Source organism: Gambusia affinis, linkage group LG16, assembly GCF_019740435.1.
Source record: "Gambusia affinis linkage group LG16, SWU_Gaff_1.0, whole genome shotgun sequence".
Taxonomy (NCBI): domain Eukaryota; kingdom Metazoa; phylum Chordata; class Actinopteri; order Cyprinodontiformes; family Poeciliidae; genus Gambusia; species Gambusia affinis.
This window is the reverse complement of record NC_057883.1, coordinates 4,700,070-4,725,070: the sequence shown is the minus strand read 5'-3', so window position 1 is coordinate 4,725,070 and position 25,001 is coordinate 4,700,070. Positions and strand designations below refer to the sequence as shown.

At 38.5% G+C, this 25,001-nt stretch overlaps 3 protein-coding genes across 9 annotated transcripts in view; all 3 read left to right on the top strand.

The window, feature by feature from the left end:
* Positions 1-1,277: 1,277 nt before the first annotated feature.
* Positions 1,278-3,920, top strand: LOC122846157 (probable N-acetyltransferase camello). Of its 2 annotated transcripts, none has more exons than XM_044142949.1 (2): positions 1,278-1,431; positions 2,830-3,920. In XM_044142949.1, exon 2 carries the CDS (start codon positions 2,837-2,839, stop codon positions 3,500-3,502), a length of 666 nt encoding a protein of 221 aa, XP_043998884.1. In that variant the 5' UTR covers positions 1,278-1,431; positions 2,830-2,836; the 3' UTR covers positions 3,503-3,920. The 2 variants fall into 2 exon arrangements, with proteins under 2 accessions (XP_043998884.1, XP_043998885.1); XM_044142950.1 differs by lacking the exon at positions 1,278-1,431 and adding an exon at positions 1,458-1,528.
* Positions 3,921-4,903: 983 nt separating this feature from the next.
* Positions 4,904-7,613, top strand: LOC122846155 (probable N-acetyltransferase camello). 2 transcript variants are annotated; one of them, XM_044142945.1, is made up of 2 exons: positions 4,904-5,066; positions 6,586-7,613. In XM_044142945.1, exon 2 carries the CDS (start codon positions 6,593-6,595, stop codon positions 7,265-7,267), a length of 675 nt encoding a protein of 224 aa, XP_043998880.1. In that variant the 5' UTR covers positions 4,904-5,066; positions 6,586-6,592; the 3' UTR covers positions 7,268-7,613. The 2 variants fall into 2 exon arrangements, with proteins under 2 accessions (XP_043998880.1, XP_043998881.1); XM_044142946.1 differs by having other exon boundaries at positions 4,906-5,066; positions 6,589-7,613.
* Positions 7,614-13,462: 5,849 nt separating this feature from the next.
* Positions 13,463-25,001, top strand: part of dctn1b (dynactin 1b) — a 32,750-nt gene continuing 21,211 nt past the window's right edge. For 2 of the 5 annotated variants that reach the window (XM_044142759.1, XM_044142757.1), the window contains exons 1-5: positions 13,464-13,874; positions 18,524-18,775; positions 19,384-19,459; positions 22,092-22,123; positions 23,786-23,830. In XM_044142759.1, coding sequence (XP_043998694.1) covers positions 13,842-13,874; positions 18,524-18,775; positions 19,384-19,459; positions 22,092-22,123; positions 23,786-23,830 — 438 coding nt within the window. In that variant the 5' untranslated portion in view covers positions 13,464-13,841. Of the gene's footprint in view, positions 13,875-18,523; positions 18,776-19,383; positions 19,460-22,091; positions 22,124-23,785; positions 23,831-25,001 lie in introns of all 5 variants that reach the window. The other 3 variants (XM_044142758.1, XM_044142760.1, XM_044142761.1) reach the window with 3 other exon arrangements.

The following is a 25,001-nucleotide window of genomic DNA, read 5'->3' as shown; positions in this document are numbered from 1 at the left end:
ATATTTTAAAGGATATTTTAGCTGACCAAACCACACACAAGAAAATCACTAATAATCTTTATTTTATTTTCTAGCCTGCATTTAGTGCTTAGTGAAATTTAAACATGTTCTTCAAAATTTTGGAAGAAATATAACCTGATTGGAATCAGATTTATTTTACAAATTGAATTTATGACACTGGGGTTTTATCTTGTGTAATTTTGTCAATGTTTTATTTTAATTCCTACACTTTAAATTCACTGCAAAGAATTCACCTGCAGAAATTTGTGTTCAAAAATTAACTTGAAAACATGAAATACAATTTTAAAAATTACACTTTTCAAGAAACATTTAAGGGAGAATTTTTTTGTGCATTTAGAGTAAAAATATATATATTGATAATTGCACAGAATAGATTCAGGGTTGTAATTTTAATGTGTAAAAAATGAATTACATTTCTTCCATATAAAACCTAACAGCTAAATTATGACAGAAAACATGAATAATGTTCCTACACATTTTTCTACATGACATTTTTTTCTATTTTTTTAATACTTTTCAATTGTTTGGCTTGTGTGAATGGTAATAATAAAGAGCACCTCCATCTCAATTCTAGGGTTTTATATATCAGGACAAAATATCCTTCTGAACTCTGAAACTGGTTTCAATGTGACCACAAAGGTGAACAAAGGTAAAAAAAAATACTTTTCTCCAACTGGAAAATGAATAGAGGTCAGACTGTTGGAAAATTTAATCATAATTCTTCCAAACTTGATGGATCATTGCTGACGAGTCCATATTAGCACACAAAGATCATGTTTTCATACAGATGCTCACTCTAATCGCTGTAATTGTACAACAATAAAATGAATCCTCAAAACTACAACTTGTGTAACATTTGTTCACACAGTAGATGATCATGTCTGGTACACACATACCAACAGACTACTTTTTCAATACTTGTGATTTTTTTTTACAGTCAGCTATGATATACTTGTCACCACCTATATTTACAGCTATTTAATACATGTTTATGTTGATTTACATTACAGGACCCCATTTGGTTTTATATGGAATGACAGAACTGAAAACTAAAGTAATGTGTTATGGATAAAATGATTCTGTGATTTCCTCTAGTTTATTTGTACTTTTCTTCATGTAGAATACCTTTTTTTGAACGACGGGTATTTTTATTTATTTATTTATTATAATGATAAAACACGGAGCTTTAGAAACACCAGGTAATCACACAGCTTGACCTAAACGCCGGAACAAAACTAGTTTGTACCGCTCATTGTGTTTTTACAACAAATCTGCCACTCACAACATGGCTCCCCCGTTGACGTAAGATCCGGAAAGTCCACTTCTCGGTCTGTGGAAGCGCGCATTTCACTTGGAGCAGACTTCGGCTGCAAGAGACTTTAGACACCATATTTGGGCACCACTATAAAAGCAAGTACCTTGTGTTATCTTCCTTTGTTGTTTTTGTCGCTCCTCTAAATCTCGCAATGACGTTGCAGCTTCCGGGTTAGCAATGATGCTGGCTACTGTGAGCTAATCTGACTCTTGTCATTTCTTAAAGGAAAAACAGAGTGCATAATGTGACTCGTGGTTTGATGAGGGTTACGCGAATTTACGCGGAAAGTTGACGTTGCTTGTTTTTGACCAGTTTGCTACAAATCTGGTTAGAAACCATCATGACCTCTTCTCATGTGATCAGCGCGAGGGATGTTGCTGGAGGTCATCATGGCTAAAATGCAATTTCAGTTTCTATGTTTAAATAATTTTACTCTCATCATTCGTCACACAGTCACGTTATATGGTGAATTCTGGCGCTCTGAAAGCAGCAAAGTGAATTTATTCAATTCTCTACATTGACACTATATATAATTGCAAGGGGAAAGTTATGATTTCTGTTGACCTCTGGCTCTGTAGCAACACACCATGTTAATGTAAATGTTAAACAATGTACAAACTTAAAGCTTTGACCAATTTTAATCCAATATTATAAGAAATTAAATAACTAAGTTATCACTCAGTTAAAAAAAGTGCATTTACTGCCTTGTAGTAACTTTTATTTTCATAATATTTTTTTTCCAACTGCTGGTTGGGAAAAAAAACAGGTTACCTTGAGGTAACCTTGAACTAACCTTGAGCGATCACAGCCACACTCTCATCAGAAGTGTGTTTACAGTAAGCCTATTTTCAGGCAGGTAGTTTGTGGTCTGTCGGGTTTTTTTGCTGCTCCTTCAAGTTCTTTATGGTCTGATGCATAGGTGAAGTGAGCTTTCCCTCTCCCCACTTGTTGCTGTGCATTAGCTGCCAGCTGGCTGAAAGAAAGCCATTGCAGTTTCCCCTCGCTAGGAACTGAATGCTGCTTCTCTGTGTTTGGTTCTGGTTCTGGGGATGCAGACCTTCTGGAAGGTTGATACAACGACAACAGGTCTTGAATGTGTTGTGGTACTAAGCCATTCAGGGATTTATAAGCCAACAGAAGTATTTAAAAGTTTATTTTCTGAGCTAAAGGAAGCCAATGAAAGGACTATAGAACTGGGTTGATGTGCGCTAGCTTCCTAGTTATAGTTAGGGTACATCCGTGCATTGATTTGTTTCGTGCCTCTACTCTGTGTTGGAATGGGTTCATGATCACCTGGTATCGTAATGCAGAGCTGTGTACATCTGTAGTTATGGTAGCTAATTTTATTATTTGCTATTTTATGAGCTAGCAGGATCATGTAGATATTAAACAGTAGGGGGCCCAGGATGAAACCGTGGGGTACCCCACATGCAATTACAATTCATCTAGTTTTCCACTTTTAACATTTTTGCCTTTCTGTTTTCCTGGACCAGCTGAGCCATGGCCAACATTCAGATTCGAAAGTACCGGGATGAGGACTCTGAAACCGTGAAGGAGCTCTTCACCTCAGGGATGAATGAGCACTTGCCTTCGTCCTTCGTGCACGTCCTGAAACAGCCGCTGACCCAGATGTTCCTCATGGTCACGTTCTGCGCCCTCATTACCAGCTCCCAGTCCTTCCTGCTGCCCGTCCTGGCCGTCACCCTCCTCCTGGCCGGAGTCCGGCAGATGATCGTCTACATGTTCAACGGCTACATAGACGCATCTTTGAAGAATGACCTCAAGGACATCGGCGGGACCTACCTGCGGAAGAATAATTCGTGCTTCTGGGTGGCCGAAAGCGACGGTCAGGTGGTCGGGACGGTGGCGTGTCTCCCCGCCGAGAATATGCCCGAGTTTTTGGAGCTGAAGCGCATGTCGGTGCGGCGCAGTCACCGAGGGAAGGGAATCGCTAAGGCTCTGTGTCGAACAGTGGCGGATTTCACTAGGGAGAGAGGCTTCCCTGCCGTCATCCTTTACACCTCTATGGTTGCTACCGACGCTCAAAAACTGTACGAACACATGGGTTATAAGAAGATGAGGCAGTTTCCTATACCGGAGTTTTTTGCGAAAATCATCAACTTCACTCTGATTGAGTACAGACTTGATTTAGAGGAAGAGAAATAAAGCTAATGAAACCGACAAATTCTTTAAAACGTCTTTGTCCTTAGTATATTTCATTCTTTTTTTGTGGCAAGTTCAGCTTCCACGGTTACTATCTAAACAACATCCATTGTGCAGCATGTTTTCCCCTACTGTTTTTGAGTTCTTTATCTATGTATTTAAAAATGTCGGTAGACAATAATCACGGTAAGGAAACCATGTTTCTCTTTTTCTGGTGATTTACTCTGTTGTGCTGCCATATATGGGCATGGTGGCTTCTGGTTGTTGATGCGAGTGTGTGCAGGTGCATGGGGAGGTTCTGGACCATGTGTGGGGTGAGCAGTTTTTCATTGAAAATAATGTACAAATATTCTGCATGGTCATCACTTTTAACTTGTCACCAAATACTGCAGGAACCTGCAAATAAACTGACTTAAATAAGGAAAACCACGGGGCCTCGGCTCTGGCATTCATTAACGAGCCAATCTTTGGGGTTTGGTGCGGTTTAAGATAATTTATGGTAGTGTCATTTACAGATGTAAAGTTTATTATATAATAATTATAATAATACTTTGTTGATCGCCTAAAGAGGGGAAATTTAGTTTGTCCCAGCATTGCACACAATAACAACAACAATAAAAAACAATGAGCATATAAGGGGAGTCCTAAAGACACACATATTGTGTGTCTTGTAGGATTGAACCTGCTCCGCATCTGCCCTGAGATGGAGATTGGGAGCAAGTGTATTTTCTTGTTGCAGAAACTGGCAACCATTTCCTTGGTCTTGTTTACATTAAGGAGAAGTTGGTTCTCTCTGCACCATGTCACAAAATTATCCACCATACAGTGTCCTGTACTTCACCTCCTGTCCCCCTTCCACACACCCCACGACAGCCGTGTCATCTTTTGCAGATGGCACAGTTTGGAACAGAACTTAAAGTCCGCAGTGTAGGTGGTGAACAGAAAGGGAGACAGCACAGTTCAATGTGTGGGAAGAAGGGCTGTAAATAGGAACTGGGGAGTCAAACCGGGTTAAAAAAAACTGGTTTAACTCGTTTGCCCATTTGATATTTAAAACCCGTTTGTTTTCAGAAGTCACCAGCGCACTTTCTGGGTCGAAATGTGTGAAGTTCACCAAGGTGAAACAACTTGAACGCTGCTTGACCCATCTGAACATCGAAAATTCCGAGTTATCCGAGAATGCCCCATCAACAATCAAAAGCATAGAAGGAAGTTACACGTGCTACGTTCAAAGCGCCTCGGACATTCCGCAGTGTTTCCAGACACAGCAGGGCGAAAACACTTTCTGAATTATTTTATTTTTGTAGAAACGCAATAAAGCTTTCAAAATTCTCCATGCAACATTCATATAGAGAGCAGGATAACAGTATGTATATATATAAAGTAAAAGAACGAAGAGCAACTTAAAACACCTTTTCTGTATTTATTTTTCCGAGTACCGCTGAATGCACCATTATTGAACTGAAGTGGGATTGGAGGAAGAGGAAGTAGGTATGCAGCGGAAGCCTTGAGGAGGTTTTCCCAACAGAAAGAAGCGGTTTCTGTTTTCATCTCGTATTAATATAAGGTAAGGACGTTGTGTTTATTTGTTTGTTATTTTTCAGCTGCAGAATCCCATAGAGCCTTGGTGTCAAATCCTTCTTAGTGAGTCTACGAAGAATGCTAGCAGCTCTTAGCCAGTCTGTTATCATCAGTCGTTAACGGTTCTTAGCGAGTCTGTTATCATCAGTCGTTAACGAAGTTCAGATTTATTACCGTTTTAATAACGGGCTCAGTGCTGATTTGTTTATTTGCACGTTAAATTGCCTGCAAGGATTTTACCAGCTAGCTACTGTAACTGTTATGAAGCATAACAGACCTCAAATAAACTACATGCCCTTCAGTCATTTGGTTTATTTGAGGTCAGTGTGGTTAAAGGTCAAACTGGTTTGTAATCTAACAGCGACCAATTGTACGTTTTGTCAACTGGATAATTTATTTGGCAAATAGATATAGTGTCATAGTCCTAAACCTATTAATATTTTGCCACGCCGCAGTCACAAACTTTTATATATTTTGGGGGGATTTTATGTAATAGAAAAAGTATAGCGCATAGGTGTGACGTAGAAGGAGAAGGATACGTGTACAAATATTTTATGCAAAGTGACACAAATAAATCATTTGAGGTTTGGAATAAAGTGTTCAAGGGGGACTGAATACAAACGCCACATTTTTCACTGTTTTCTTTGTTAATAGGTTTGAAAACTTTATCATCTTCCTTCCAGTTCAGATATGCTATATTTTATATTGGTTTTTCAAACAAAATTTTCCCCGTAAGCTGTGTTTCCATTACAATTATGTGCAAATATCTAAATTATGCTCTTGTCGAAAAAAAGACCCTCACAATTTCGCAAATTAAAGTTACACATGGACAAGCTTGTTCATGAAATAACTCATTAAAAATCATGTCAGACGGATGCTACATGTAATATATTTATAGTTCAGTCATGAGAGGAGAAATCGGCATTTTATTCAGGCATTTGAACGGCAAGCCCGCGTACTTGGGAACAGCTACTGTGCTGCGTTTTGGGGAAATTGTAGTTGACTATACAGATGGATGAATTCAACAAGTTCGAATGACACACAACCTTTTATGAATATGCAATGTTGTGAGGGCTCCGCACAAAAACAACAAACGAACAATCAACCTCCTCCTACTACTTTCTGTTGTCTTTTTCGTTGTTTTAGCCAGGAGTAACATCCGGCTGTTGGTTACATGACTCGTGTACACAAAATAAGTGTTTTCATGGCAGTTTTGCGAAATGCGTCCATTTTGATACATTCACAAAACTCTTATAAAAATGTGAGTTTTTCCATTAAGTGATTTTTGCTATTTCAGTTTATACAATTGTACGGTTAATGGTAATGCAGATTAATTAGATACATTGTAGTATGACCCAGACACCTGAACTCAACTTTAAAAGAAGGCATAGACATTATCTTGAGAAAATGTTTGTTTTTAATCATATAGTTTGCAGTATAAACGTTATTCACAATCTCTTCACATTTATACCTTTTTTTATTATTTCATTCATTTCACTGACCAGCAGAGCCATGGCCAACATTCAGATTAGAAAGTACCAGGACGAGGACGCGGAGGTGGTCAAGGAGCTCTTCACCTTGGGGATGAGCGAACACGTGCCTTCGTCCTTCACCCACGTCCTCAAACAGCCGCTGACCCAGATGTTCCTCATGGTCACGTTCTGCGCCCTCATTACCAGCTCCAAGTCCTTCCTGCTGCCCGTCCTGGCCGTCACGCTCGTCCTCGCCGCGGTCCGGCAGATGGTCGTCTACATGTTCAACACATACATAGAGGCCACCCTCAGGAAGGACCTCGACAACATCGGCGGGACCTACCTGCGGAAGAATAATTCGTGCTTCTGGGTGGCCGAAAGCGACGGTCGGGTGGTTGGGACGGTGGCGTGTCTCCCTGCCGAGAACACGCCTGAGTTTTTGGAGCTGAAGCGCATGTCGGTGCGACGCAGTCACCGGGGGATGGGCATCGCCAAGGCTCTGTGTCAGACAGTGGCGGATTTCACTCGAGAGAGAGGTTTCCCTGCCGTCATCCTTTACACGTCCGTGGTGCAGACTGACGCTCAGAAACTGTACGAGCACATGGGTTACACGAAGATGAGAGAGTTTGTCGTTCCAGAGTTTACGGCTAAAATTGTGAACTTCACGCTGTTTGAGTACAGACTTGATTTACAGACAGATAAAGAAAGGGACTAAAGCAAGAACATTTTTGGGTTGATGTTATCATTCAGTTATTCTCCAGCTATCAAGGGACAGCACATGGAAAGCAAAATGTTTGCATACTACTACTGTAAAACAAGCACACTAGAGAGATCAGCAAACCGCTATTGGTCTTTATTAGAACATTTTTAGTACTCTATTGTTTAAACTGTGTTCCGATCTGATTTTGGTATTGGTCCGATATCAGCCAAAAAAGTATCGTATTATATCTGCCAATAGAAACGCTGTGCTCCAGGATTCAATCCGGCCCATGATTTCTGTTAAGCAGCGCTTTTATCCCGCAGCAGACCTATTGGGTAACAATAAACTGGTCATTTGTTGACTATTGTTCTTTTGAATACTATCACTTCTACCATTCCACACTACAAAAGAAGTGATAAAAGCATGGTCGATACGTTCTGATGTCATATCTGGCCATATTGGTATCGGTATCGTATCGTAAGTGAAAAAGCTTAATCGGGACTCCTATGCCATTGAACTATAATATCTGAGAAGTATGATAGTTATTTTATTATTTATTTAATAACTGCTTACTTTCTTTACAACCATTTCAGCCATTTTTAGGTAATCCAAGTTGTGCTCTCGTTAATCTTTCATTGTGCCCAGGTGTAAAAACGTCTTATGTTCTTTGTTCTTTATGTAAATGTTAGAGGTTGGTTTTCTTCCCTGGATCAGGTGTATTTCACTCATCAGCAAATGGAGTTTTGATTTTGATACTTCTATTCTTAAGATGACCTATTAATGAGGTATTTGCAGAGGAAAAGGGACAAATGTAGCTTGAGTTGGATGCCTTTATCCATGTTAAAATAAGAATAACCAGGATTATGGTTTGATTAATGCTTGAGCGATAATTACAAGTAATTTTCAGTAAAATGAATGATATAGATTTGCAGAAGAACCTTTATCACAGTGTTTTATTTTGATAAATTTGCCTTCCCCTTTCAGAAGGTGAATGTATGAGAGGACTTTACAATAGTTAACCAGAAATATTCAATTTAATTCAAATTACTGATATGTCAAAACCAAGAAGTTAATTCAGTCCAGTTACACCGATAGATTTTGAGTCAATTACAAACATTCAAATTGATCCTAGTTGTCAAACAATGCAATCAAATTACGTTTATTGCTAAATAAATTCCCTAAAGCAACGAGACGAAAAATCCAGCAGAACCAAACAGCCATCTGCCAAGACCCACTGGGGTTTTTATTTCAGAGAAAGGACGTCATGTCCTGTTACATCCTATAGAGAAAGGGATGTAACATGAGATATAATGTGAGAAACATTTGCAAGGCCACGTTTACTCATAAAAGCAAAATAATTTGTTTGAAATGGCCTAGTCAAAGACTAAACTTGAATTAGATTGAGATGTGGTGTAATAACTGTGCTTGGAAAATCTTTGTGTGGCTAAATTAAAATAATTCTGCATAGATATGAAAATACAATTCCTTCAGTGCGACTTAGGAATCACCGCCAGATATAGAAAAAAAACCTAATTAAACCTAGTAACTAAAACTAGTTTAATAACTAAAAATAGGTTTAATATCCAGATGACCAAGGTTTGGTTTGGATAGCTTTTTTTCCATATTGTGAATCCCGACTTTTTGGTCACTTTTATTTTATTTTATTTTTATTTTTTTGTCTGATATTAAAATCTCTTTTAATCTGAAAGATTTAAGTGGGATAAAAGTAATATAATAAGGCTACTTGAAATATTGAAAATAAGTACCATATTTTCGAAGTTATTTATTTATTTATTTATTTATTTATTTATTTATCTTTCTTTTTCAAAATTGCCTTTGACCAAAAAAATAAAATAAAATTAGGAAGGTGACAATATGTCAAAATATTACATAAAATATTGTCTGTGTTTATATTTTTTGCTTAAATGGCCAACACCGAGTTTTGGTGTTGAACATGTCACCGGGCTCCTCTGCTCCTGTGAGGCCGGCCGAGTCAGGCATCAACTCGGACGCCGCAGGTCGGATCCGTCCGGTCAGACAACCATAGATGGATGTAGCTCTTCAGGGACGCGGAGCTGAAGCGAAGCCGGATTTTTGACGCAAGTGGGTAAGACTCAGCGAACAGCTGTCACTCTGAGTGCTGACGCGTCGGTGTAAAATGTATAAACAAAACAAAAAATTATACATGATAATAAAATAATGTTACAAGTGGAGTTAAACAGGTTTAATTTCAATGAGCCAGCCGGTGCATGCTAACGGCTTCTGCTGCTAGCAGCTGCTCAGGGAGTGCCTCACTGACAGCTGACAGCAGCGATGAACGCTGATAAAACTACACGGTTTTATGTCCATTCTAATATGTAAATATGCAAATATTTTAATTGTAATTGCTAGTTAAAATGGCTTAAACACGTAACGATTCAATGGGTTTATAAATTTAACGCGTCTGTAAACAGGCATATCTGAATCTAACAGTAATTCAGCGTAATCGCCCTTTAATTTCATTTACTCTATTTAATATCTAATCCAGCGAGTTTCCTGTTTCCTGTTAGTATTGAGCTTGAACATGTTATCAATGGGCTGCTTCACCCATGGTTGGATTTAATCAAAAATAACAGCGATTATTGAATCTACTTCACATTATTTATTTATATTTTGCTGTTTAACTCCTCATTTGTATGGAGCCACTCAAAAATCACCAGTTATTGATGTAAGACACGGTCAGTTTTCACCCAAATATACTAAGTTACAGGTTTAATTACAACAATTAAAGACTGTGTGGCTACCAAAAGGTTTTTAAATGGCACTGCACTCCGTATCAAAAAGAACTGAAGTAAATACTTGTTTAAGTTGTACTCTAATGAATACAAAATAAACGACGTGTAACACAAATTCAAATTTAGTAAATGAAGCAGTTGGACAAAATACCTGTCAAAGGAGCTAAAAAGCAAAATAAATAAAATTGCAAAAAGAGAGAGTAAAATCAGCCTTTTTTTAGATTACATTTCTAAGATTAGCTGTTTTTAAAGAAATTACTTTTTTTTCTGTTTAAATTCTAGTCCACAATGACTGCAGTGAAACTGTTGAATTGCCTTCAAAATAAATCCAAATTATTAACATCTTCATTTGGAAGAAGAAGTAAGGCCCACTTAAAGGTTTCAATAGATAGAACTGGACTGGTCAGATCAGACTAATATTTTTGACCTCCATGCAAAAAATACTAACTAGCCATAACATAGTGCATTAGCTTAGCTTTGCACTACACTAGAAAAACATGCAATGGCAAAATTCTTATTACAGTATAGCAATATTTGCTCTATATCCATATTTTACTCACCTCCTTACGTCCGACACTGTTTTGTAACTTTTCAGATTTTGGTCACTGGGACATTTGGGCATATACAGGAGCTTGAAAAAGTATTCACACCCCTCGAACATTTCCATAATTTATCACCTTACAACCAAAAACATTTAATGTGAAAGACCAACACAAAGTGGTAAAGAAAATTGTGAAGTACAAAGAGAATTTCACACCACACTTTTCAGTTTATTTGTTAAAAAATCATGGATAATTTTCTTCCCACTTCAAAATTGTATGCCACACTGTGTTGGTCTTTCATGAAAATTAAAATGATTTATATATTTTGTTACAATGCAGTTACAATGTGACAAAATGGGGAATATTTCAAGGGGTGTGAATACTTTAACAAGCCACTGTATTCACTCAAAAACAGTCTGAAAATATTACATGTAAAGTGTACATTTATTTGATCGCAATGACAAACAAATATTACATTACATCATTTCCACACATCAATAAGGTTTTAACATTACTTTCTACAATAATGTAGTTTAGGTTAAACATGTTAGAACAGCCCAGTCAAAGTTCAATCCTAAATTCAATTGAGAATCATCAGTAAAGTTTGAACGTTTGTCACTGATATTAAGATATTTTTGCAAAAAAATGCAATTTTCAAAGCGAAGTCCATCATTGTCATCAGTCTTGAGCACAGACACGTCGCCATAGTGATGAAATCAGCCAGCAGTCTGTTTAAATATATTGCTGCTGCTTTTTTAAAAATGTTTCACACACACACAAATGTCCTATTATTCAGATAAGGCTCATTATTCTAGTTGTCTTAATTTTTACCTTGACGGTTTCCGCTCATGTGTTCTTGGCCGCCCGGCAGACGGATTGGTCATAATGTTTCTCCTTAAAGTCACCTCTGTTCCTGCTCATCAGGCTTGGTGCAGGTGAATCGTGGGGTTTTGCAGAGCTGTCTTTTTTTCTCTCTCTCTCTCTCTCTCTGCCCTCATCTCCCATAAGGAAGGAGATCTTTGCCTTAAGCTGTCCACCGACGGTCTCCCTCTGTGGGAGATGAGGACGCGTCCTTCTCCCCGCTTCCTGCAGAGCCGGAGCGTCTCCCGGCCCCTATGTTTTGGTTCTGCCTTTTGCCAATTTGCATAAAAGGGGTGCAAAGAGACTGCAGGGGTTTGCTTCGTGTCCCTGAACGCCCCATTGACGTAGAGTCCAACACTAAGCCTTTTTTAGTCAGTATGCACTTTTTTTTTTCTTTCCCTGTGTTTCTCAGTGGCTAACACTTAGCGATTAGCTTACACCATTTGCTTCCACAGCAAAAAAGATGACAACAAAGCACAGAGAGGGCATTTGAGTAAAAAAAAAAGAAAAAAAAGCTTTGGGGGTGCTTATAAAAGGCAGTTAATCCTGGCTCTGTGATGGGCCACAATATCACCAGGCTTGGTCTGAATGAAATCTGCTTGCAGTGAGCAACAATACAAAGCCTCACCTGGATGCTCAGTGCACACTGAAACAGAATCAGAACAAACAAGCCACTTTTTCAACTGTGTTGATTATTGTTGTTGCTTATGCTGGCAAAGAAAGGAAATTGAATTGTAGCAGTGGTTTGCTGAAGACTGCAATGCAGGGAAAACAGAGATATAATGCACTTTTTTTTTTCTGTCTGCATTGAGGATTTATTTTGTTGGACAGCCGTAAGTTTGGTAAATGTCCTAGCAGGAAGTGTTTTATTGGTCTGTTTTATGCCAGCATGAGTGTAGTCTCTCTATTTTTTAGTACCATTGGGATGATGCTAAAAATGATTTAAAAAACTATTTATTACTTCTTTTTTAGGTAACTGTAACAAAGAATTCATAGCACCACAAACAAATGTTGCTCTAAAAATTGCTCCTCTTTGAAATAAGCTTCTTCAGGATGCCACATACTGAAAGAACTATGATTTCTATAACTAAACAGCATAGAGACTTCATTGAATCATATTTTGAAGTAACTGATATTTATTGATGCAGTGGGGAAAAAAAGTAAAAATTACATTATAGTCTGTTTTTTTTTTTTTACATTAACTGGAATTAAATGAGAAATTTGATCTTAAAAAATTTAGGATCAAAGTTTTACCTTGACGGTTGTCGCCCTAATACAGACGCACAGATCTGAACAAAATTATTCTTACCCTGTGAGGGTTTTTTTTTCCACATTTTGTCTTACTTCTACGTATTTTATCAAATTATTTTTATCTGGTGATCCATTAAAGTGAAGGAATACATGCTGTTTGAAAACTTTCCAACTTAAAAAAAGGAAACATAGTAGGTTCTGTTAGTCTTTAGCCTGCATGCAAAATGCTACGTGTGGTGGAAAGCTAACTATGTTCGTCACCCCAAATTTGCTATGCTAACTGAGAAAAACAGCAATGGCAGCATCATGCTGTGGGGATGGGTTATTTCAGCAGATACAGTCGAAGCTGATGGAAAAAAAATCTGTATTGATGTCATAACCTAAGGATCGAGGGCGGGGTCATGGTTGTATCTGATGCCTTGAAATTGTCCTCTGTCGCTTTAAGAAGCTCCTGCTCTTCCTGACACTCCGCCTACAAAATGGTGTCACAACAGTGTTTCTCCATGATGTTCATGTAATGAGCACAGCAGACCAAGTGTTTGCTAATTGCTGCTGCTGCTAGTCTAGAGGGTCAGAGTCATTTTTTTTTTTCTTTTTCTTGTATTAGGAAAAGAAAGATTTAAGGTCGTAATCTGACAAAATTATCAATATAAATAATTTTATTAAAATTTTTTGAAACAACAGACATGCAGGCTTTAGGACCCAGCGACTGTGTCTGGGCCTACGCCGCCCTCCCTCCCGCAGAAGCCAGTGCAGACACTGACAGTGCAGTGCAAGCCACTCAGCTGATGCGTTCACAGCCGAACCAAGCGTGGCTGCTTTGAGTTCTTCTTTATTTTTATTTTTTTTTTTCTGCCCCCGTTTTCTTGGCTCGGCCATTTCAATCATCTGAGGGCTGGATCGGCTTGGAAACTTCCTGCTTCCTGGGATGCGGTGAGGGAAGGTGGGATCCTTGCGAGAAGACAGAACAGAAAAGAGAGAGAGAGAGAGAGATGCTCCAGCAGCATCTCTGAATCTGAATCTGAATCCCCCTCCTCTCTCTCTCTCTCTCCCCACTACTACCACCACCTTCTGTCTAGCCGATGCTCTCCTTAATTTTTATCCCACTCCTTCAGTGAAGACAGGCAGTTTTTTTGGGGGGAGGCTCAGCGACCGGTAAACATGTCACAGACCAGAAGGAGCACATACACCCGGGTGAGTGCGTGGCTGAATATTGAAGTTGTCTGTTTTCACTGTGTCATCTCCTGCTTTCAGTAGAACGGGGGGCTTCTAATCCATTTCAGACGTGCCGCTCTCCAGCATCAGTTGTCGCCTCTTTGTTTGGCTGAGATGCCCCTCCGGGGTTCAACATTGTTGCTTTTGTTATGACTCAACTCTCTGTCGGTATATGACATAGGCATTTTTTTGGGTTAAAAGATAATTTTTATTTTTTATGAGTTCACTTTAATAAACAAACAAACAAACAAACAAACCACAAAAATCCAAGATTCCTGGGAGACTTCCTGTCGGTCATCCGTCTCTGAGTCAGGCTGGCTTCCCTGTCACAAGGAGGGATGACATCAGTGCTTCAACTCAGAAATTTTCTAAAAAAAAAAATAAGTAAGATATCTTACGTCCTTCAGATTGGAAAGCAGAATAGATATCAGGGGTGTCCCGATGCAACTTTTTCACTTCCGATACGATATAGATATCAAACTGATGCGATATCAGCACAAATCAAACAAACCTTTGTTACTTATTTTGCAGTGCGGAGTGTTAGAAAATGTTGGATCCAGTGATATTACTCAAACCACAATATGTATGAGAACAACTGACCCATTATAGGGCAAAACTATGTAAAGTCAACTTTTTTGAGCTTTTCATCATGTTCTAATATTGTTCTCTCATCAAAAACATACATGGAGTGTTGCCTTGATTCTTTCATGCATGTTTGAGAAATTCTTGAATCTCCATGGCAACCAATCAGCTGTGCAAAATGCCTCGGGGGACTTAGCTCCGCCTTTGAGACGCAGTTCCTCCTCACAGCTGCAGTTTTTAAGCTTCCACCTCAGAGGTGCTCTCTCCCTGGACTCCGCCTCGCAGCTCCTTAAGACTAGCCAGCAACAATTAGCAAACCCGTAGTGGAACTGGGCATCTGCTGAGCTCATTAAAGGAGCTACTTTTCAGTTCCAGCGTTTTTATGCAGGTAAAAACGTTTTTAAAGGGTTAATAGAGGAGCGATGCTGTGATGACTTCCTGAAGGTGGAGTTCCAGAAAGAGCAGGCGTTTTTAAAAAGACAGAGACCCAATTTCAAGGCATTAAATTAGGAAGTAAAATTTCTTAAATGTCTTGTTTGATGTATACAGCATTTTTTAAAACAACTCAAAGTGACAGAGTTAATTGATTATGCTATAAAATAATACTCTGAGCCTGGAAAACATGTAATGCTACCTCTTTAACCAATGCATCCATGGGCATGCGGGATGCTAGCAATAGAAATGCGGGGTCAGATTAAACCCAGAACGGACTAAATCCTGAATCAGAGTGCTTCCATTTTAGATTTGGGATGCAGGCCAATATAATCCAATTCTCGTTTTTTGGCTGATATCGGAACAATTTCCGATATCCACTTGGGATCAGGACAAGTGGATATCCACTTGGGATCAGGACAAGTGGATATCCTGATCCCAAGTGGATCAGGATATCCACTTGTCCTAGCCATTTGCTAGTACCTGTTAGGTACTAGCTCTTTTTGTTTTAAATATAGTTATTTCTAATATAAATAAATTCTGTGTAGCATAATAAAATGGATATGGCAGACGATTCATGTAGAAGTTTTGTTCTTCTAATTTTATTTTAGGCTTGCATTCAGTGTGAGGTTGCATTGTAAGACTATAGTGGCACTAAATAATTCAACAGGGCCTGTTCAGGTGCTCTTCCTCCAGCACGTGGCTGTCGGGTCGAAACTATAGAAATACTTATTACTGACTGTCGACCTAAATTAACACTTTTTAAGCCCAAATATCTTCAAGGTATTCCGCATGAACCTTTAAAAGTGGCGCCTTGTGTTGTGTATCATTTTCCATTCTCTACCGTTACGAACCGAAACTTTCTGATGTGGTTTCACTGCAACCATTAGTCAGATCTCCAAGTTCTTAACTGTGATGTACAGGCTCGTTATGGGATATAACCAGTTAAAATATGCATTTGTATGCTGAGTTTAAATTATTTACTGGCTTATGGTTTAGTAATGCTTGCTTTTATGTAAGCAGTTGATGTAGTGCATATCTGGGATTATAGAGCCGCACCACATCGGGAAAAATGGAATTGCAGTGCTGACCCTTTTCTTGATTTTTCTTCTTCCCTGCCGCTCCTTCTGGGTTTAGCTTCTCCCCCAAACTTAAACTCAACTAATTTCTTCCCTTTTTTTAGCCTTTTGATGGGTTAAAATAGTTGGATAAATACTTTTCCAGCTACCTCCTCTTTGTGGTTCTGGTTACAGTGAATATGCCAATCGCAATAAACAATAAATCAATCAATCACATTAGAAATAAAAGGAGCTCGATAATTTCCACTTGCATGATTTATAGTTTTTCTGAGAAATTAAAAGTATATTGAGAATGTATTCTTGGATTATTTTGCCATTGCCGCTGTATTACCTAATATTGTTATTTTGAGAGAGTGTGTATTGTTTATTGCAATAACTTCTGGCACCATTTATCATCCAGCAAATTTTGTTTCCATCTGAGGCTTTAAAGTGATTTTACTAGACTAATTTCTATCATTAAAATTTATTCTTTCTCTTTTCAATCTACCATTTTGAGATGGCAATGTCAAGTTTGCAGTTTTATTTCCCCTCTTAACTTCCAGGTGATGGAAACATTACATGACCATATCAGCCATTTGCTAGCTTTGTCAGCCATTAGCAGCAATAGCAGCTAGCTACATCAGCCATTAGCCACAGCTGTTAATGGACAATATGTCTAGCTGCTGACATGCTAGCTATATTGATGCTGTTGGTATTAGCAAGAACAGTTTGTTGCTGCTAATGGCCAATGTAGCTTGGAAATAGTTAACATATCACTGCTAACTATTAGCATGTTACTGCTCTGAATGTTAGCTTGATTTTTCAGCCTGTATAAGTTTTGGAAAGGCTTCTTTTGATCAGAAAGAGGCTTTATATAAACAGCATGTCGTTTTCCGATACTTGAGAATGAGTGACTTGATACATGGTATATACTCATAAGATTTGATCAACTACTGAAAGAAGTTTCAGGAGAGTTAGCCCATAGAATCTCAACATGGATTGGACAAATTAGTCTCATTTTGTTGACTGACCTTTATGCTGCTGCGTTTTGTTATGAGTTGCTTCATATGTAGGTTTTCTAGCTGGTTTAACCTTTAAATTAAACAGGCTACACGGACGGTGTAAGCTCAAGGAGAGTCCGGTCGTGTTCCTTTGGAGAGTAATAAAATCTTCTCCTGTGTGTGCCGTTCTGCTGACTCACCATCAGTTCTTGGACATCGCTCTGTTAATTGGGTTTTGCAGCATCATTACGTTCTAAAATTGTTGAAAGCAAAGATAGGTTTGGTTCAATGTGTGTTTTCCTCTCCATGTCCAAGCTCTGCATTAAAAAGTCTCAGCAGGATATTTTTTTTTTCCTTAAAAAAATGCAGGATCAGGACAAGGATGCTGTTTGACTTTTTTTTCTGACCCACACATCTGAGGGGGTTAAAATGAAAGTATAACATTTTGCTGTTGATGCACGATATATTGGCATTGGCATATCGGTATCTATCTGATATTTATTTGCTTGTGTGACAGTAATGGTAGTTCAGCACCGCATTGTGGCGTGCTTTACTGAAGCAGAGAAGTGGTAATTTTTTCACTTTGTCAACATTGTAGGGGAATATATATGGATAGATATTGGCTATAACAGCAATATTATTATTGGTGTCGGCCCAAATTTTCACATCAGTGCATTCCAGTTTTGCTTTTTTTTTTCTTTTGTTTTTTTCTGTCTCCTCTCAGATTTGACCAAACTTAACCATTTACTGTATACAAGCAAAAAACACTACATGTTTCAAAACTGGTCATTTACTATACAGAAATGTTGTAAACATGTCTAAAATTTTAGGATATCTAAAAATAATTGCTGTTGTATTTTATTGCTGGACCCTTGATCAAATCTCAAGCGGCGTAGTTTTAGCTTCACTTGGTTCAATTTCACTATAGGAATGCTGTGATATTGCAATTTTGGTAAAAAAGTTTTTTTATTTAAAAAAGGAATAACTTGTCTGTTCATTAGCATCTTTTATTGTATTTCTAATATTGTATAAACATTTTTTTAAAGTTGCTAAATGAAAAATCTGTAGATTGGCCAAGCTTTTTTTTATTTTTTTTTTACAATAATCTGACAAATAGATGAATTGATTGCTCATTAGTTGCAGCTCTGGTTCACTTTACATTTGAATTAACTGTAAGTGTCGTTCTTCTTGTTGTATTTTTAATATCAGCTTTTATCTGCTGTCTCTCTGCCGCAACACATGATCTATTTTTGGTGTTCTAAAAAAAAAAAATCAAAACAGAATCATTTCCTTTTCAACAGCTTTTATTAATTTTTTTTTTTACACTTGTTCATAATCAGGGATGTAAATTTAACAACACAGCCTAAAAGGGCAAGAGAAAACAGCTGGAAGCAACAGAAATAGATTACATTCACATCCAATGTGAGCAGAAAGCTGAAAAGCCAGGAAAAACCACGTTTTGGAGCACAAAAGGACGTCGTAAGTTTGTTTTCAATCACCATCCATGTTGCGTTCAGGTGAGCTAAGCATGTTACTTGTCCCCTGTCCCACTCAGACCACCAGCAGCGGCAGCAGCAGGATGAGCTCGGACGGGGGCGGGCGGCCCGCCAAGGTGGGCTCCCTGGTGGAGGTGATCGGCAAGGGGCAGCGCGGCACGGTGGCCTACATCGGGAACACGCTGTTCGCCTCCGGGAAGTGGGTGGGCGTCATCCTGGACGAACCAAAGGGCAAGAACGACGGCACGGTGCAGGGCAAGCGCTACTTCACCTGTCAGGAGAACTACGGCATTTTCGTCAGGCAGTCGCAGGTAATGCGGGAAAACAAAACCGCTCTTCGAAGCATCTTTTTGTGGAGTTGGAAATACATAGAAGACGTGCCGCAGAAATTCACCTGTGACCCAGAGCGAGGCTGTTCCTTCCCACCTACACCTGCTGTTATGTTTGGATGGTTGAGGTTCAGTTTCAGGCTCTTACTGTGGGTGGGAACATTTCCCTCTGCAGTTAGACCCTGTTCTCCATTGCTGCAGGTTTGTTTTTATTTGAGTTTATGGTATGTGTGGCTCAGCATGTTTTACGTGTGTCTTCTTGTCATCACATAATAATGCAAGGCATTAAAAAAAAAAAAATGCAGACCTGGTTGGTTTGTCTTTATCTCCGAATGACTCCACCAATTTCCAACATGTTTTCAGAGCCCATCCTAAACACCTGCAGTAGTTAACAGTTGAGCTAAATATTTTAAAGGCCTTCCATTATTTATAAAATAGTCTTCTGTTGTTTTGTATCTGTGAAACATGAGGTCGATGAGGGTGTTGGATCTGTCCGCCTCGTTGTAAAGTGGGCTAGAGGTGGAAGCTTGTGTTTTTTGTTTTCTTCAGACACAACTGACTGCTTCCCCCTCTCTGTCTCTCTGTTTCAGATCCAGCTGGTTGACGACGGCGCTGACACCTCTCCAGAGACCCCTGAGCCAACCACCGGCAGGGTCCCCAAACGAGGTGAGCGCTCGCATGTGTGAAGTAAGTCGAACACGTTCGTAGGGTCCGGCAGAATTTGCATTTAGTGTTTCAAGAAACTGCTTGGTAAAGGGGCCGACGGATGCAAAAATGGCAAAAATGCGCTTAAATTTGACACTGCTTGAAAATCCAAAAACACTAACTCAAAAAAATAAACAAACAGCAGGAAAAACCATGCAAAGGAAAAATTTTACAATTACAGAAAATGGAAAACCCCACGCCGAACAATCAACAGAAAAAAAAATTCAAAAGAAAGATGCTGCAACTGCAGGCAAAATTCTGCGACAACAGGAAAGAAGAAAAAAAATTACTAATACTAAACGTAACTAAAATGATATTTCTGTTTCACCTTTCACACACATATCCATTACAAAGTGCTTCACAAAGTGGATTTGGGGAGATTGAAGGTCTTGCGCTAAATGTAGCGAAACAAGCCGAGCAAAATGATCCAAAATGCCAACATGCAGTAACTGGCTGCTGCCAGGAAGACAAAGGAAGATGCAATTTTATAATTTGTAGATTTGTTCTAAAGAAGTATGTTTAGAACATACTTCTAAGTATGTTAGTTTCAATTAAAACAAAAAAAAAAACAATCATTAAACAAAATAGTAAAAACAGAAACAAGCATGAAACGCTGCTTACTAATGCCGCCAACAGGTGTCCTCCGGGCCACTAGGGGGAGTCTGCAGTAGGTAATATTACCTACGTCGATACACTGCTGTTCTAAAATATTGTAAAAGAATGCACATTGGAAACAGACATGAACAATAATGCACCTTTTCATTCTCTTTTCCGCATCTCTTTAAATAATGACATCCCATCTTCACAGAGTGTCTGGTTATTTTGGTGACCGACTCCCCCTAGTGGTCCGGAGCTTTTGTGGGTGGAGTTTGCAGCATTGTTGCTGTTGTTTTTGCTGTTTGCACCATTTTGCCTTTTGCTTTCGTTTCCTTTTGATGCAACATTTTTTCTGTGATTGCATCATTTGTTGTTTGCACCATTTTTCTGTTGCATTTGTTCTTTTTGTGTGTTTGTGCTTTTTGTTTCTTTTACACCTGTGGCCCACCGTGGGTTAGGTACGAAGAAAAAAAACGGCACATGACACAGTACTTGTCCTTCTTGAGTGATTCATATCTTCAAAATGATCAGAAAATTATGGCTTTCTAATAAATACTTTATAAGACTAGTCTTAATAAATAGAAGTATGATTGTCGAAAACAGCTTTCTGTGATATAAAAACAATGTCTCTAAAGTGTTGCTTCAAAGATCCGTTGCTAAAGCTTAAAAAAGGGAAAAGGTCAGTATATGGGAAGTTTAATAGAAGTGCTTCATCTGGAGATGACAGTTTAGTGTAATGTGGTCACAATCTGTTCAAAAGATAACATTTTATGTTGACTTTATAATCTTTATGACAGGATGTGTCTCTAAACCCCACATGTGTCTCACATGTGGGGTACCCCAAGGTTCAATCCTAGGACCCCTCTTATTCAATATCTATATGCTCCCACTAACTCAGGTTATAACAGGAAATAATATTAGCTACCATAACTATGCAGATGACACAGAGCTCTACATTACGATGTCACCAGGTGACTCAGAACCCATCCAATCACTGAACAGATGCTTAGAACAGATAAATGTGTGGATGTGCCAAAACTTCCTCCAGCTGAACAAAAACAAAACTGAAGTTATTATTTTTGGATATAAAGAGGAACGATCTAGAGTCAGTGCACAGCTTCAGTTATTACAACTAAAAACCAGCGATCAGGCCAGAAACCTGGGAGTAGTGATGGACTCTGACCTGAACCTTCAGAGCCACGTAAAGTCAGTCACAAAGACGGCCTTTTATCACCTGAAGAACATTTCCAGGATTAAAGGACTAATGTCTCAGCCAGATCTCGAGAAACTCATCCATGTGTTTATCTTCAGTTGTATTGATTATTGTAACGGCGTCTTCACAGGTCTGTCCAACAAATCAATCAAACAGCTGCAGCTGATCCAGAATGCTGCTGCTCGTGTTCTCACTAAAACCAGGAAGATAGAGCACATAACACCAGTTTTAAAGTCTCTCCACTGGCTCCCTGTAGCTCAAAGAATAGACTTTAAAATACTGTTGTTAGTTTATAAATCACTGAATGGTTTAGCACCACAATACATTAAAGATTTGCTGCTGTTGTATCAACCTTCCAGAACTCTCAGGTTCTGGTTCTGGTCTGCTCTGCATCCCCAGAACCAGAACCAAACGAGGAGAAGCGGCATTTAGCATCTATGCACCAAAAATCTGGAACAAACTTCCAGAAAACTGTAAAACAGCTGAAACACTGACTTCCTTTAAATCTCAACTAAAAACCCACTTGTTTAGAGTTGTATTTGAAACGTAATCAATTGCAAATTTATTGACGGAATCTGACTATGTTGTGTTTTTACTGTTGATTCTATGTTGCATTGTATTTTTGTGTTTGATTTGATGTAAAGCACTTTGAAATGCCTTGCTGCTGAAATGTGCTATACAAATAAAGTTTGATTGATTGATTGATTGATAAACTTTACACCTTGTAAAGCAGAGTTGTATGATAACAATATTTGAGTATATGTCTTTGTTTTGTCTCTGCAGAGATCCTGGAGACGTCCAAGTCTGCCAAACTGGTAGGTCAAATGTCATCCATACTGATATAATTTATGTCCAGTAGATAAAACACTAAAAGTGACCTTTTGTTTCTGTTTACTATAAAAGAAATTAATTTTCAGCATGCTTCAGCATTGATCTGATAACCTGCAGTTTAACCTGTTAAATGATGCTTCGGATTCAAGCAGAAACTCAAAAACATCTGAAAACATCTGAAACCAGCAATGCAGTTTAGCTTTAGCAGAATCCAGAGTCTTAATGTTTGGTCCAGCAGGGGGCGGTATTTCCTTTCAGTTAAATCACCTCTGATGCTGAGCGGGATTTTAGATCGGCATGTTTTTAGTGTATGATTTATTTGCATGAAGTTTATGTGAGATTTTCGGCTGTTTTACTGCTTACCTTAGTCTTTCAGAAATCTGATGAAGTTCCCTGAAAAGAGGTGAAACTTTCACAGTTTCGAGGTCTCAATTTTAAGTAGCAACTGAAGTAATGCTGCAATAACATTTGTGGTATTTACCACATTTTGTTTAATGTTTTTACTCTGCCTTGCAAAAACTTTCATACTCCATTTTGTCGATTTAAAACCTCAAACTGCAGCGTCTTTGATCAGGATTTCAAATGACAGACTGACACAAAACAGCACATGACTGTGAAGGAGAAGAAAAGCTAGGCAGAGTTTTCCAATTTTCAGTTCCTTTTCCTACTGTTAAGTACCATTCAGTGAAACAATTGCCTTCAGCAGTTACATCATAAGTGAATACTGTTTTGCTGCGCCTATATGTGCAAATGGAGCAAAAAGAGTTTAAATGCTCAAGCAAAGCTATAAAAAGTTCCTTTTGTCACAAGAAACGCAGTGGACATGGTAAACACAAGGCACAAGGTGCTCTTGTCTACGGAAGCCCATATGTGCCATGAAAGATAAACAACAGTCCAATTACAGGTTTTAAATTCGTAATTTTGAGATTTAAAGTAACAAAATCATTACTTGAATTTAAAGTCGTAACTTTGAGTTTTTGAACCATAATTATGGGGTTTAAATTCAAAATTCTGAGTTTTAGTCATAATTGACTTTAAGGTAATAATTATGAGTTGCAAAGTCATAACTACGGGTTTTAAAGATATAATTTTATATTTTGCTGAAAACAAGACATTTTCCCCATGTTATAAGTAAAACAATCTGCCAATGTAACAAGTACGTTTTTTTTTTTTTACTAATGAGTAAAAAAGAAATTATTGACTCAAAACGAGCTCCTATATCTTGCTGAAAAGTAACTTCTATGTTCGTCTTGTCTTATTTCAAGTGAAGTAAGATATTTGCAAATAGAAACTATACCAAAAATACTTGGTAACATTTTGTTTATTTTTGCAGAAAGTCTTGTTTCTCTTTGTTTTCATCCTCTACTCTGTGTTGGTCTTTCACATAAAATCCAAATAAAACGCGTCAAAATTTGTGATTATGATGAAACGTGATAAAGTTTAATAAATGTCAATACTTTTGTTGGAGTATTAACATTTAGAAAGTAAACCAACTAGACGATTTGTAAATCTGTCTACGGTTCTCTGAAGATGACCAAAAATCAGTTCGAGTTCCCGTCAACCCCTGCATGCCGCTGTCTTTCTCTTGACCTTTAACCTCCACCCTCCCCCCCCCACTCCCTCCTCTCACTCCTTGGACCACGCAGCGAGGACTGAAGCCCAAAAAGGTGCAGCATGTTTCCCTAAACTCGGTACTGTTGCAATGTTCTGGTGATGATAATAGCCGCTGTCGCCGTGGTAGCCGTGGCTCTGAATGGCCTTGCCGCTGCATCATTCCCATGATTCCTTGCAGCTCCGCCACCCCTGCTGTTCGTAGGGAGGCGCTCTGCGTTTGTAGAAGAGAGTCTGTCTTCACCTGAACCGCTCACTCTGCATTCATTCAGCTCCGTCCGCCATGTTTGCTCCGTCTCTACGCTCTGTGCCTGTGTGTTTCTTGTGCATATTTACGTGTGATGAAAGAAAAATAAAGAATACTTTATTTTTGATAGACACTTTTAATATTTTCAGACCTTGTAGTATAGATTTGATTTTAACTTAGTACAGTTTTCAGAGACTATTTTTGCAGATTTTTATTCATAGTGAATAGAAAACTTTTTGCCTATGATCTGTAAACTGGAAGACATTACTAGACTAGAAAATCTATTTTCTTAAAAAAAAACCTTAAGAAAATAATAATTAATAATATTATTATGAAGTTAAGTTCAAAATACAGTATTCATATCCTTTAACCTTCCTCACATTTTGTCACATTACAACCACAAGCATTAATTTTCAATTCTTGACTCAAATTTCTGATTAAATTTAGGCTGTACTTTGACTAGGCCATTGTTGTGAACCTCATGACGTTATCCTTTTTTTGGGTTTCTTTAGCTTTGTGCTGTGTCTGCTAAAAGTAAAGCACTCCCACAGCATGATGCTGCCATCACCATGTTTCACAGCAGGGATGTTGTATTCGCGACTTCTGGGCTGAAAAAAAATTATTTGGAGAGAAATCAGTATGATTTGATTGGATGTTTATGAAGTGGAATGTTTATTAATTTAATGGTGACATGTACAAAATGTCATTTAAAAAATAAAGACCAAAGCTTTTTTCTATCCATTGTTAAAGGCGCGTAAAACAAAATTTTTTAGCTTTACATCATCCTTTAATGTTGTTCCCTCATCACAAATATACCTGGAGTGTTGCTTTGATTCTTTCATGTATGTTTGAGAAAACCTTTAATCTCCATGGCAACCATTCAGCTGTGCAAAAGCCCTGGTTGAACTTGGCTCCGCCTTCGAGGACAAAGCTCCTCCTCAGGGCTCCAGTTTACAAGCATCTACTTCATTGAGCATCCCTCTCCCTCGAGTCCACCACCCTGC

Bases quoted from the DNA above. Each gene is read 5' to 3' on its own strand.
- LOC122846157 (XM_044142949.1), top strand. From the start codon at position 2,837: ATGGCCAACATTCAGATTCGAAAGTACCGGGATGAGGACTCTGAAACC.
- LOC122846155 (XM_044142945.1), top strand. From the start codon at position 6,593: ATGGCCAACATTCAGATTAGAAAGTACCAGGACGAGGACGCGGAGGTG.